A 14,895-nucleotide genomic window follows, 5' to 3' on the forward strand; every position below is an offset into this window, starting at 1 on the left:
TGTAGTCCATTTGATTTCTGTGTATTTCATCTGTAGAAGTTCATATGTATAATCACCTATTTTGTTGTTGTAAAAAGAGATTTGCTATGAACAAGTTGTTGATTTTGCAAAATTCTGTCATGTGATCTCCAGCATAATTTCTATCACCAAATCCCTATTCTCCAACTGCTGTTCCTTTTTCTGTATTTCCAACTTCTGCATTTCAATCGCCAGTAATTATCAATGCATCTTGATTTCATGTTTGATCAATTTCAGACAAGTAATTGGTAGATTTCTTGAAATTCTTCATCACTATCTTTTGCCATTGGTGTTTAAATTTGAATAATGGTTGTATTGATTGGATTTTCTTGGAGATCGATAGATATCATGCTATCACAGATAACATTGTAGTTCATGATTGATTTTGCATTATCCTTTTGACGCTGAATGCAATGCCATTCCTCTTGATTATGTTATTTCTGGCATGGTAGTCATATGATTTTCTGATTCACTATGGTCAACACCAGTCCATTTCATCGATGTCTAGTTTATCGGTCTTTATCCATTCCATTTCATTTTTGATGAGTTCCAGTTTTCTTAGATTCATACTTTGTACATTCTAAGTTCCACTCATTAGCAGATTTTTGCAGCTGTTTCTCCTTACTTTATCTTGACCTTGAGAAATGAGCGTTAAAAATATAAAGCAAGCAGATTTCCAGTAGATATCATAAGGCAGCAAAACATTTATTGAGGGGCTAATATATGTGAGACTAGTACCTGATACAGGAGAGAGATCGTAGGAGGAAGTTTTATCATTGGTGGTAGTTTTCTATAAGAATTAAGAACCTAGACTCTGGGGTCACACTGCCAGGATTTGAATCCTGAATCTACCACTGGCTCTGTGACTTCATCTCCTGCAGTTCTCAACCTGTGGGGTCATGACCCCTTTGGGGGTCGAATGGCCCAATTCATAACAGTAGAAAAATTACAGTTGTGAAGTAGCAATGAAAATAATTTTATGGTTGGGAGGTCACCACAACATGAGGAACTGTATTAGGAAGGTTAAGAACCACTGTCTTAGTGCCTCATGTGCCTGATTGGGTACCTTTGAAGATTGTAAACGAGATACTTTATGTAAAGTTTAAGAGCAATGCCAGGCACATGACAAGCACTATGAAAATGTTAATCATTGAAACTATTGCTGTGATTTTTTTATTTTTATAAATATATGAATGGGCTTCCAAAACTTGGTGGACAAATGGATGAAAAGATCATGGATTTTCCCACAAACTTTTGGAAGCCCCCTCTCATGTACCTAGCACAGCATTTACAAATTCACCATTTCTGACGTGTACAATTCAGTGACACCAATTACATCCATCTTGTTACATAACCATCACCTATATCTGTTGCCAAATTTTCCATCACCATAAACAGAAACTCTGTGGTTTTATTTTTTAAAGAAAGAAATGGCAGGAGAATGATCTTTATCTGCAGCGTATTCGGAACCTTTGGTCCCTGACAGTCTGATTTTGTCTAAGCCTTAAATTGAACTTCTCTGATTATTTGCCGGACTTTGTTCCCTATACATTTTGTTTAAGAAATTAAGATTTTTTGCTTTCTTACTACCATTTTAATTCTAATTCTTCATTATAGAATGAAGCTGTTCTCATTTTTATACAAGTTTGAAATGTGTTATTAGCACTTGTTCACCACTGCTCATAAGTCACATTTTGCAAGTTCAGAAACCGAGGGATAGGGAGGTTAAGTAACTATTGCCAAATTTCTCCCCAAGAAAGTGAGAGAGCTGGGATCTGGTCAACCAGTTTGATGCCTACAGTCCCCACACTCCACTATCCTGTGCTGTCTCTGCTTTAGAAGTTAAAGATCGGAAATAACAAAAATTATTTCTAATAAAATGATTAAAAATAAAAAGAGCAGATCAGGCATAGAGACAACTATGCAAAAGAGGAAAAGACAGATGTCTGTCACATGGAGATGGTCAAGGGATGGAAGAACAGAGGCTGAAAAAGACAAAGATTAAAAAAAAAAAAAAAGACAAAGATTACCCCGAGAGCTGACACAAAGGGAGCCATCCCCTGGAGCCAGTGTTCTGAACTGTGGGAAAATAATTTTCTGTTCATTAAAGGCACCCCATTGTGATAAAAAATTTTTTTCTAAATTCTCTGTTCAGATTTATCCACAGTTAGCACTTGGTCATAATCTGGAAATTCAGTAGTCATCTGCACACAGTAGGTACCCAATTCAGATAATACCTTAGGGCTCTATCTGCTTTCAGGTGTTTGCCTTCAGAATGTGCTACCAGTTTACAGTTTGCAAGAGATTCGTGATACTGGGTCCAAACACTAGTAGTTCAGTTCGGTAAAGCATGGACCGCTAACTGCAAGGTTGACCATTCCAACCCACCAGCCCTTGCACAGGAGAAGGATGAGGCTATCTGGTCCCATAAAGGTGTACAGTCGTAAAAGCCCCATATAGGGTCACTAATCGACCTGATGGTGTAGTGGGTTACAAGTTAAAAACGAGAAGTTCTAGTCTTGCAAGGATTTGCAATCTTGGGAACCCACAGGTTGAGTTCTGCTTTGCCCTATGAGAGTACCAGGGGTCAGACTCAATTCCTTGGTAGGGAGTTTGGGTTGTGGCATTGTTTTAGTCTCATCTAGGAGTCAGGCAAGGGCTGTTGGAGGGCAGGTATCACTGTTGGGTGAGGCGCTTACAGTTTGAACTTGAATTCTGTGCTGTCATTTGAAGTGTCCTGAGATGCCCTGTAGGGAGGTCCTAGTAACAAAAACAAAGCTGCCAATTGTAGAAAATCCTGTGTATTTCCACCTACATGGAACTTCCAAAGAGTACTAAGCCACTTTTAAGTTCTAATTAAAGGACTGGCATTTTGTAGTTAATTTTCCAGTAGTTGGGAGAACTGTTCTTTTGCAAGAGATCCTAGATTTAGAATTTAAAGGATCTTCCCTTCTTCCCCTGCCCCCCTCCTTTTCTTGGATTTAGGGTAAATCCTGTGTGTGCTGGATTATGTCTTATCACATGGCTGATTTGACTTAGACTTAGCCCACATGGCATAGTGGAGAGAGGAAAGAGTGCTATTCAAATGAAGGGTTTGGACTCCATTTTAACAGTCCCTTCCAGCTCTAGTTACTTTCTGGTTCACTCCTAAATTGAAATGGAGGATTTAGGGTCTGAATGAATAGCCAGGTTGCTGAAGATATTGCTCTAAGTTTTATTGCTGTAAGATTTTTTTTTTAGTTAACTTTGCTTCTACTGAGGTGTAGCCCAAATCTTATTTCATTATTTTTGCCATAGAAATATACTGTCTTTACCCCTGAGGAGTTTTAAACTTTATTGTTTGGTAACAACTTTTAAAATCTGCTACCCTTCAGAAGTGTGATAAACGCATCTCTAGTATTTAGGGTTATAGATGACTGTCCACATCCATAGAAGCAGCAATCTAAAAATCAGATGACACATCACATTGGGCAAATCTGCTGCAAAAGACCCTTGGAAAGTGTTAAAAAAACAAAGTTAGTACTTTGCAGACTGAAGAATGCTTGACCCAAGCCATGGTGTTTTCATTCGCTCCCTGGGCATGTGAAGCAAAGAACCAGTGCCTTCAAATGATGGTGTTTGCGAAGAATATTGAACATCATACCAAGAACTGCCAGAAGAACAAAGGGATCGAGTTTGGAAGAAGTAAAGCCAGGAATGCTCCTTAGAAGCAAAAATTGCGGGACCTCATCTTACGTACTTTGTATAGGTTTTATCAGGAGGGACCAGTCCCTGGAGAAGAACATCATGATGGGTAAAGGAGAGGGTCAGCGACAAAATGAGAGACTCTCCACGAGATGGATTGATATTGGCTGCAACAGTGGACTCAAACATAGCAACCCCTGCGAGGGCGGTGTGGGATTGAGCAGTGCTTCCATCCCTTGTCCATAAAGCTGCTGGCAGTGGGAACCGACGGTGGCACCCAACAGCAATGGAGCTTGCCGTTGGACTCAGTCACCATGAACAACCCCAGGAAGCAGATATTGTGCTTCTTGTTTTATAAAGGGGGAGACTGACATCTCAAAAGGAATTAAAGTGTGACCAAAATCATAAGTGGAGTAAAATTGCTGACCAAGATCATCAGGTGGTAAAGGCAACCTCTGATTCTCCTTCTCAGTTCCTGCTGGGTGTTGGCATAATCGCTGGATGATTTTTATTGTTAAATGTAATTATGCTCCAGAATCAATTAGAGAAAATCTTTAGTGGTGATTGCCTCATCTTTTAAGGGAGGTCATGTTTTCTGGGAGGGGGTGGAAATGATATGGAATCTTTTTGCGGGCAGAAAGGTGGTAGAATCTGGGCATTGAACCTACTCCTTCTCATCGATCATTTATCAAGCATTTCTTTTCTACACAATAGTTTAAAAATCACTCTCTGACTACAGTGAGCTTTAACAATGTACACCTGGCAGCAGTAATGAATGCCAAAATACAAAGTGAGAGTCACACTGGCTGTGATTGGGGTAGGTTATGTCAGCTTGGCTGGGCCATAATTCTCAGAGGTGTGGCAGTTATGTAATGCTATAATAGGGCAGCTGTATGATGTTGAAGTAATCCTCCATCTTGTGGTCTGTTGTGGTTCTCCTCTATCTTTGTGTAATGTTGATTTTCACATAATAACCTAATCTTTGGTCTTTGGAACCTAGCCATGTCAGTAAACGAGTGAGCGCAGTCTTAAGGTACATATTTTAGTCATGCCTTTTTGGTTCTACTTGCTGCAAAGACTTTTTGTGACTGAGGATTGATTTGAGGGTGCTGTGTAATGGAATCACAGTGACTATTCTTGGCACCCTTTATCTCCGGCCCGTTTAAGGGACAGATTGGGAACCTTGTTTCTTCTTCCTTTTAGAAAAGAAGAATGAAAAACACAATTGATTGGCACCCCTTCATCGGCAGGCCTCTCTGACTTGAGTTTGATTTAGCTAGCTTCTTTTGTTCTTTTTAGAGAACAAAGTAAAATCTCTCTTCAGGTTGCTACAAAGAGCATACTGGGAGAGAAGTCCTTTATCCCTTTAAAGGAACAGAGCAAATATGTTTCTCTAAGACAAAAGAGACTGTGCAATTGGTTTTAGTCCCTCAGACTTCTTATCAGTTAGATATTTTTCTTGTTTGCATTTTTATTGTATTTAAAACCCACTGCCATCAATTCTATTCTGACTCAGAGTGACCTTATGCAGGGTTTCCAAGGTGGTCCATTTTTATAGGAGCAGACAGCCTAATTTTTCTCCATGGTGGTTTTGAACTGTCATTCTGTGGTTAGCAGTCCAGTGCTTGCACTGTCCAACAGCATCACCATTGCTCTGTGTACTTAATTAGGTACATGGGAATTGGCAGAGAAACTCTTTAGGAATCCCCAGCTTTCTTTCTCAGAGACTTTTTGTTTTGTTTTTGTTTTTATGTTTTTGTGTGAGTTGGATGAAGGCTTATAGAATAAATCAGTTTTCCATTCAGTAATTCATATGCATCTTATTTCATGTCATTGGTAGTGGTCCTCACTACCTCTTTGCCCACTTCCTCTTTGTGTTTTTCCTTTTCCATTCCTCCTTTCCTACTTCTGAGTTTTGCCCCTGAGTAAATGCTGCCCTTTTGATCTCAAATGGTTGATTATTCTAAGGTGTATTATTGTTTTCTCTTATAGATCTGTTTGATGTTTGGCTGGAAATTGATCCACAGGGCTAGTTTTTACGTTTCTTCATACTGATATTTGCAGCAGCTGTCCCCGGTTTTCTACATCATAAGGCTAAATTTTTTTTAGGAGTAGGACACCTACTGTTGCCATTTGATTTATAAGATTATAAATGGCTTCAATGTTATTTCTTTGTATTAGAATAAGGGACCTTTGGAACTCACTTCTTTTTAACTTCTTTGTAGTGAGTCAGAGCATTGCAGACTCAGTGGAGGGTTAAAGTGAACTTCCGATAATTGAAACTATTTTCTGGCATGTGCTTGGTTAGTGATTATTATGTGGCAGACTGAGGGCAACTCAGTGCAATCTAAGACTTTTGGTCCTAATCTGTGAGTTGTCAGGGTCACCAGGGAGATTCTTTTTGTCCAGTTAGTTCATTCTTAGCCTACTTAGGAAATTGTCCTGTGGCCCTTTGTTGGCATTTTCAGTATGTATATCTTTATATCATGTGCTAACGAGCAGTTTATCTTGAGGCTCTTGGTCTAGAGTTTGTTCGTCATCCCTCCTTAGGCAACAGTGTGCTTGTATGTGACTAAGAACTTGAAATTGTGTCTTACTTAGATCTTTTTAAATTTTTACACATTAATATTCTAAGGGGGGGAAGGCTATAAACATTTTTCCTTCTGTCTGTATTTGCATGCATCTAGTTATGTGCTTTTTAGATTGCTGGCTTTAGTGAAATTGGAAGACAATTGCTGTTTGACTTTTTGTAAGACGCATTTATTACCTCCCCATTCCCACGGGCTTCTTTTTAATTGCAGTTAAAAAACCAAACCTGTGGGTTGCGTTGCAACCCCTTTGGGGGTCGAACGACCCTTTCACAGGGGTCACCTGATTCATAACAGTAGCAAAAATGACAGTTAGGAAGTAGCAACGAAAATAATTTTATGGTTGGGGGTGTTACAACAACATGAGGAACTGTCTTACTGGGGTCGCGGCATTAGGAAGGTGGAGAACCACTGCCCTAACAGATTTGGGGACCCCTGTTGGCACTGATGGGTAAGCTAAGGTCAGTGGTTCAAACCCACCAGCCACACACTCAGTAGAAAGATAAGGGGCTCTTTGTTCTCATAAGGTTTGCCGCTTGGAAAGCCCCCATAGGCAGGTCGTAATGAGTCAGAATTGACTTGATAGCTATAGGATTTTTTTGTTTTGGTTTGCTTAACATCATCAAAAACACAGGAAAAATTGAAGTTGGTATGGATTTCATCTTACTTAGATCCACCAGCCATGCTCGTGGAAGCAGCAGTCAAGAACTCAAATGACGCATTGCATTGAGTCAATGTGCTTGTACAAGACCTCATTAGAGTATTGAGGAGCAAGGATGTCACTTTTTAGACTACTGTATAGTGCGCCTGACCAAACCATGGTATTGTTAGTTGTCTCATGTGCATGTGAAAGCTGAATAAGGACGACTGGGGAAGAATCGATGCATTTGAATTACGGTGTGGGCAAAGGGTGTTGAAAGTACTATGGGCTGGCTGCCAAAAGAACATTTAAATCTGCCTCGCAGGGCGTATAGCAGAATGTTCTCTCATGTACAGACATGTGGTCAGGAGAGACCAGTGCCTGGAGAAGGACATCATGCTTGGTAAGATAGAGGGGCAGAGAAGAAGAGGAAGACCCTTGAAGAGATGGATTGACACAGTGGCTGCAACGGTGTCTCAAACAGAACAACAATTCTTTGGGGGTGCAAGGCCAGGCAGTGTTTCCTTTTGTTGTGTGTAGGGTCACTGCGTGTCAGAACCGACTCTAATGACAACATGTAGAATTACTGGGTCATGTGGTAATTGTATAAAAACCTTTTGAGGACTCATCAAACTGTTCTCCACAGCCATGGTACCTTTTTGCAGTCCCACTAGTAATGTGTGAGGGTTTCAATTTCTTCACATCCTCACGATCACTTGTTTTCTGTCTTTCTGATAATAGCCATTTTAGTGAGGTTGAAGCAATATCTTGTAGAGAATCTAGTATTTTTAAAAACTTTTTTGTGTGATTTGATTGAAGCTTACATAGCCAGTTAGTTTTCCATTTAACAATTTATGCATTAAATAAATCTAGTTTTTGACAATGAATTATTTGTGTTGGTTGCACAACGCAGGGGGTTTATTAATGGCCCTGAATTATACACATAATAAAGGTTGAAATGGCAAGTGCTTTGATACAGATTTATTTATTTACTACACACAGAGCTGCCATTAGGAAGTAATAAACGCTTATTGTACCAAGTCAAACAATAATTTTTTACATTTCATTGAAGGCTTAAACTTTAGATTTGACCCCCTCCTTCTGCCAAGAAGTTAGAAAGGATCCTTGATGGCCTAGTGGATTATGCGTTGGCATGCTAATCATAAGGTCAGCTGTTCAAACCTACCAGCTGCTCTGCAAGAGAAATCAAAGGCATTTTGCTCCCATAAAGAGTTAAAAAATTCCCCCAGACGGTTCTAGTACGCCCTGTAGGATGGTGATGAGTTGGAGGAGACTCAGTGGTGGTAAGTTTGGAGCCCCTGGTGGGTTTGAGTCAGGCTGCTGTCTGCAAGGTCACCACTTAGAACCTACCAGCTGTTCCATGGGAGAAAGATGAGGTCCCTCCACCAGAGATTGATTGACAGTCTTGGAGACTCTAAGGTCATTGTGACAGTTGGCACTTTGTTGGGTAAGGGGTTGGAGGTGTGGCCTGTGATGATTTAGTAGTACAATTCTTGCCTTTCTTGCAGGACACCTGGCTAAGATTCTTGGCTAAAGCACTTCATGTGTGGTGACTACCTGTCTGTCACTGCAGATTTAATGTGTTGCTATGATTCTGTTGAGATTTCAGCCGAGTGCCCAAACTAAGATGGACCAGGAAGGCCCAAGGATAAGCTTTGGAAAAGCAGCCAGTAAAAAACTCTCTGGTTCATAGTCGTCTGATCCACTGCCTCATGGGAAATGGTGCAGGACTTCTTAATTTAAAATAAAATATTGTTTTTTAAATGTCTGTGTTAGTCTGGGTAAACTAGGGAAACAAATCCACACAAACTCCTATATGTATAAGAGAGAGTTTTATATAAAGGTAAGTGTACATTCAGAAAGCATCCCAACCATAAGCCCCTAAGTCCGACTTAGCCCATATGTCCAACACAGATCTACAAATTCCTCCTCACATTCACAAAACACACAATGACGCCAAAAGCAGGATGATCACAGGCCAGTGGTTAGAAAGTCTGTGAATCCAGTGGCAGTGTAAGCATCTCAGCGCTGTCAGGGGTCTCCACGCGGCTTCCCCAGCACCCAGGGCTGCATCAGGGTAAGTCCATGTGGCTTCTCCTCAGAGATGTCTTGCAGGAAGTGATTCTTCCCAGCCAAGGCAGCCGTACACTGGTCGGACCATTAGAGAATAAGAGACCAGAGAACAAAAAGGGCGAGGCTCACTGGGCCAATTCTCTCTCCGCCCTTCAATTAACCCCACGTGTTTTTTGGCCAGGTTGGCACAATAAACCTTAACTATCTCAAATGTCTTATTGTTGTTTGATTTTAAGTTTATAGCACTGTAGTTTCCCATTCAATAATTGTTACACATTTTGTATCACAACATAGTTGTAATTCCCTCATTGTAACAGTGTTCTTCCCAATTCCTCTTTTGGGGGTGGTGGTGGTGGGGTGTGTGTGTGTTTATTGTGAGTTAGGTAGAGGGGGGTTTCGGATTCCCTCTTTTAATCTGTCCTTCCTTTTTTTTCCTTCTTTTCTATTTCTGCTTTCTGAACTTTGTTTTTGGCTGCTATTTTGTTTTGAGAAACATGGTTTTCTCAGGAACTGCTCACTTTCTAGGTCTGTCTATTGCTTGTCTGAAAGATGATCTTGGGGGTGGGTTCATGTCTAGATATGAAGGGTACAGAAGGGCCATAGTCCTGGGGGTGTTCCACCAGTGCTATCAAACCAGTCAAACTGGTCTCTTTTTTTAATGCTTTTAATTTTATTCTACATTTTTTCCTCCTACTCTGGCCCAGGACCTTTTATTGTGATCCTTATCCGAGTGGGTCATAGTGGTAGCCTTGCACACCTGGCTCTTCTGGTCTCAGACTAGTGGAGACTGTGGTTCTTGTGGGCCTATTAGTCTTTTAGCCTACGTGTTTCTTTGAATCTTTGGGTGTGTGTGTGTGTGTGTGTATTGCTTTTTCACTCTTCTTTGCTCTGTATAAGGAGAGACTAGTAGTTGCCTCTTAAATGACACCTTGCGAGCTTTAAAGACCCCAGTTGTTACTCATTAAAGGATGGAGAACATTGCTTTTGACTGTATTATGCCATGTGACCCAGATGTTCTCCAAACCCAGTGACTTGTTCTTTTAAGATGTTTAGCTGTGACAAAGATGCTTTTGTACACCTTTGCCCCTTGTATGTTCTGTAATATACAGGCACATATTTTCCGTTTATACAAACATGTAGAAATATCCTCTGCCAAATATATACATGTGTGTACATACATATACATACATACTTGTGGGTCTATGCCCATATGCTGCCCTTTACCTGTTCAGCCTGTGTGAAAATATGTGCATATACCTCCCAGTTTCTTTCTTTGCCTTGATCATGTTATGTTGACCTCTCTCTTATGGTTTATTGCCTTTCCCTTCACCCAAGTTCATATGTATCTATTCTCAGGTTAGTGATTTTCCTGATTTTCTCCTCCCATTCTTAAAAACATTTACTGCCTTCGAGTTGATACCCATTCAGAGTTACCATTTAGGACAGGGTAGAACTCCCGGGTGAGTTTCTGAGATTATAACTGTTTACAGGAATAGAAAGCTTTGTCTTTCATTACCTGCTCCCCTGGTGGCTGGTGGTTTCAGATTGCGGACCTTGCTGTTAGCAGCCCAATGCATAACCACTACACCACCAGATAACCATTAAGGAATGTTTCTTTCTGTGTAAAAAACTCATGACTCTATAGTATGGTTTTATACAACATTTGTCCTTTTGTGATTGACTTATTTCACCAGCATACTGCTATTGTTAGGTGCCATTCCTACTCATAATGGCCTTATGTCCCACATCACGAAGCTCTTTGTCCTGCACTGGCCTCATACTTGTAATGTTTGAAGTCATTGTTGTAACCATATGTTTATCCATTTCTCTTCTTTGGCAACTCTTTATCAAGCATGATAATCCTTTTCCAGGGACTAGCCTCTCTTAATAATATATACAAAGTATCCAAGGTTTCACATCTTGTCATCCTTGCTTCTAAGGAGTATTCTCACTGTACTTCCAACAAGAAAAAGATTTGTTTGTTCTTCTGGCAGTCTGTGGTTCTTTCAATATTGTTTTGCCGACACTACAATTCAAATACATCAGTGCTTCAGCAGTCTTTCTTATTCATTGTTCATCATATCAGGTGATGAAAAAATACCCTTGCTTAGGGTCAGACACAACATTGTCCTCAAAGTGATATCTTCGCTCCTAAACACTCTAAAGAGTGCAGCAGATATGCTTAGTGAAATATGTCATTTGATTTCTTGACTGGTGCTTTGAGTATTGATGTGGATCCAAGTAAAATGAAATCCACAAACTGCAATCTCCTCTGTGTGTGTCATGATATTGTCTGTTTGGTTCAGTTGTGAATTCATGTTTTCTTTATATTGAGTTGTAATGTAATCCATACCGAAGGCTGTGATGATCTTTGATCATCATCAGGCCTCTTCCCTTCAGCAAGCAAGGTTGTCATATGCATCTTGCCAGGTTGTTATTGAGCCTTTCTCTAGTCCTGATGTTATGTTCTTCTTCATATAGTTCAGTGTCTGGGATTATTTGCTCCACATACAGACTGAGTCTTAAAGCAAGGTGACCCCACAGAATGTTCAGACTGTAGAACAGTATCATTGCTATCGCATGCAAGTAAAACTTTGCTGGACATCATCCAAGAACGATGGAAGCAGTACATTGACAGGGAACTGCCAAAAGTTCCGGCTGGATTCAGAAGAGGACTTCAGAGGGGATATCATTGTTGATGGCAGGTGGTTCTTGGCTTAAAGAAGAGAATACCAAAAAGATATTTACTTGTGTTTTATTAATTATGCAAAGGCATTTGGCTGTGGACAATAATAAACTCTGGATAACTTTGAGAAGAATGGGAATTCCAAAACACAGTGCTCATGAAGAACTTGTACATGGATCAAAGGCAGTTGTGCAAACAGAACAAAGGGCATGCTCTCTGGTTAAGGTGTGCTTCAGGACTGTATCCTCTCACCATATTTGTTTAATCTGTATGTTGAGAATCATCACAGAAGCTGTATTATATGGAAAAGAATATGGCGTCAGTATTGAATGTGGCGTCCGGATCAGAGGAAGGCTTATTAACAACCTGTGGTACACAGAAGCCACCACTTCGCTTGCTGAAAGTGAGGAGGAATTGAAACACTTGCTGATGAAGAACATCCTTGCCTATTTCAGTATGCATCACAACTCAGTGTAAAGAGGACCAAAATTCTCACAGCTGGACCAATAGGTAACATCATCAGTCGAGAGAAGGTTGAAACTGTCAATGATTTTTGTCTTGCTTGAATCCACAATCAATGCTCTTGGAAGCAGCAGTCAAGTGATCAAGAGACATTGCATTAGATAAATCTGCGTTATAATGCCTCTTAAGAGCAGCGGTTCTCAACCTGTGGGTTGTGAGCCCTTTGGGGGTTGAACGACCCTTTGACCGGGGTCGCCCTTTTCATAACAGTAGCAAAATAACAGTTATGAAGTAGCAATGAAAATAATTTTATGGTTGGGGGTCACTATAACATGGGAACTGTATGAAAGGGTCGCGGCATTCGGAAGGCTGAGGACCACTGTCTTAAGAGTATTGAAGAGCAAAGATGTTATTTTGAGGACTAAGGTGTGCCTGACCCAAACCATGGTGTTCTCTAATGCATCATATGCATGTGAAAGTTGGACATGGGTGATCTTCCTGATATTTGAAATACCAGTGATATAGCTTCCACCATCACAGCAACAGGCAAGCTACCACAGTGGGATAAACTGACAGATGAATGAGGGTTATTTTACAGGTCTAACTGTTCTTTCTTCAAGGAGCCCTAGGGGCGTATGGGTTACAGGTTGGGTCACAATTTGAAACCACCAGCTACTCTGTAGGAGAAAGCTGTTTTCTACTCCCTTGAAGACTTTGTTTTGGAAACCCACAGGGGCAGTTCTACCCAGTCCTATGACGTTGCTGTGAGTTGGAATTAACTCCGTGGCAGGGCATTTTGGTTCGGAACCTTCCTCTTTGTTTTCAGCATTTGCATTTACTGTCAAGCAAGTTTTGACAAAATATTAAGTATTCTTGAGTGGCATTGACTGGCAGTGAGTTTGGTTTCTTATTAATTCTTAAGGGTAGGTGGGAAGTTTGTTCATGTTTACTGTATAATTTTTTTTTACTATACTATTTTTTAACATTTTGCTTATTTAACATTTTAAAAACTAATAGAGTAGAAGAAACGAGGCTGGTGCATAATTTGAATAACATTGTACATATGCAGATATTCTTTTGAAACACTGTTTTGTTGTGCTGCATATTTCATTGTATGGAGGAACCATAATATATTCTTTGTTTTATGGGTGCTAGTTGATATTTTAGTGGAGATTTGTTTATCATGTGATACAGATTTATGTCCTTAAAGCTTGTGGGATATGAGAGAAGGGAAAATGGTATCCTTTCCTATCTTTCACTGTGAAGTTAGAAATAGAAGTGGTAGTTATTGTGCACTTGCTCTTAGATAGAGGCAGAATTGAAGTTGCTACTTAAGAACTGTACCTTAAACAGTAGACTATCCAAACAGGTTACCTGTCCTTTACTGTGAGTCTGTCCCCATGATAAAGAAGGGTGCCTGCAACTAGGGAAGCAGTGTGTCATGGAAGAAGAGGCCAGGTGGTGGGTATGTGTAATCCTTTTATTAGGAGCAAAAATTATTGCATGATAAGGGAATAATAAAAGAATAATGACTTTAGAGAATTTTCCCTTCTTCAGAGATGAGGGTGAGCTATGGGGCTATGGAGAATTTGAGAGGAATTCGAGTATGAAATATCCGTGGAAAAAAATTCTAGGAGCAGGATCTTTCCTCAGAAAGTGTAATTAAACATGAAAGGAAGATGTTCCTTTTTGAGCTAGAAAGGTCTTTGCAGTGGGAAGCTTTCCTGGTGCAGAGTGGAGATCTGACATTTTTCTTCATTCCTTAGAGTTCCATGAAGACAGCTTACAAGGACCTGAATGGCCTCGTTTTAGCTGCTTCAGAGTGTGTGGAGCTATTGCTTGCTCCTTATTCCCTGAGCCTGCTGTGACAGTGGCCACTGAGCGCCATGAAGGTTGTCCCGGAGAAGAATGCTGTTCGCATCCTGTGGGGCCGAGAACGGGGCACTCGGGCTCTGGGGGCTCAGCGGCTTCTGCAGGAGCTGGTGGAAGATAAAACCCGGTGGATGAAATGGGAGGGCAAGGTAAGCAACGTGAATATTTTGGGCATAACTTTGTAGGGGTGATGGTAGAATGGGATATTGATGGAGTTGGGGTGTCATTTAGCTTGTGGAGAGAATGTATATATCTCATGTAGGTAATTGTCTATAAATTTGGGAAGGCTTATGGCCTAGAATATATTTTTCCTTCTCAAGCCAGATAATTTTCCAGAAGGTAATGTAGATTTGTCCCTCTCACTTTATAGCCTGATTATTGTCTCCAGGTTGTAAGCCTACCCTGTGACTACTGATCTACAATGGGTCATGTGCTTTTGAGATAGGGTGAGTCTAATTTCTGTCTCTACTTTGGTCTCCTAGAGAGTAGAACTTCCAGATAGTCCACGATCAACCTTCTTACTGGCCTTCAGTCCAGACAGGTACCTCATACTTATTTATAACTTAACCATAAGATTTGTGATGGCTCTGCTTTTTGAATATTTGGCCTAGCTCTAAGTTTAACGTCAAATTCCTAAAGGGTCTCTGAAGCACTGGGTAAACAGACCTTTGCTAGTGTGGATGAAAGGGGATGAAAGTGGATGCCCGAAGCTAACCATAAAAATAAAGGGCATAAGCAGAGGGAACAATGACAGTAAGGAACAAAACTTTGAGAGTTTCTTAATAACCGCTCCTTGCAGTGGCAAGAGAATTTTCCTAGCTGGAAAAAATATTCCCTGAAGATGATGTGTG

The 14,895-nt window shown here is 40.5% G+C and overlaps 1 protein-coding gene across 8 annotated transcripts in view; it reads left to right on the forward strand.

Moving 5' to 3' along the window:
* AMBRA1 (autophagy and beclin 1 regulator 1) overlaps nucleotides 1–14,895 on the forward strand; it is a 183,384-nt gene that overhangs the window by 32,143 nt on the left and 136,346 nt on the right. For all 8 annotated transcript variants that reach the window (XM_045290836.1, XM_045290837.1, XM_004708334.2 and 5 more), the window contains exons 3-4: nucleotides 13,939–14,193; nucleotides 14,527–14,585. In XM_045290836.1, the coding sequence (XP_045146771.1) occupies nucleotides 14,059–14,193; nucleotides 14,527–14,585 (194 nt within the window). In that variant the 5' untranslated portion in view covers nucleotides 13,939–14,058. The remainder of the gene's footprint in view (nucleotides 1–13,938; nucleotides 14,194–14,526; nucleotides 14,586–14,895) is intronic.

Source organism: Echinops telfairi, unplaced genomic scaffold (assembly GCF_000313985.2).
Source record: "Echinops telfairi isolate 266 unplaced genomic scaffold, ASM31398v2 ScPeMD7_60;HRSCAF=208, whole genome shotgun sequence".
In the NCBI taxonomy this organism is placed as follows: domain Eukaryota; kingdom Metazoa; phylum Chordata; class Mammalia; order Afrosoricida; family Tenrecidae; genus Echinops; species Echinops telfairi.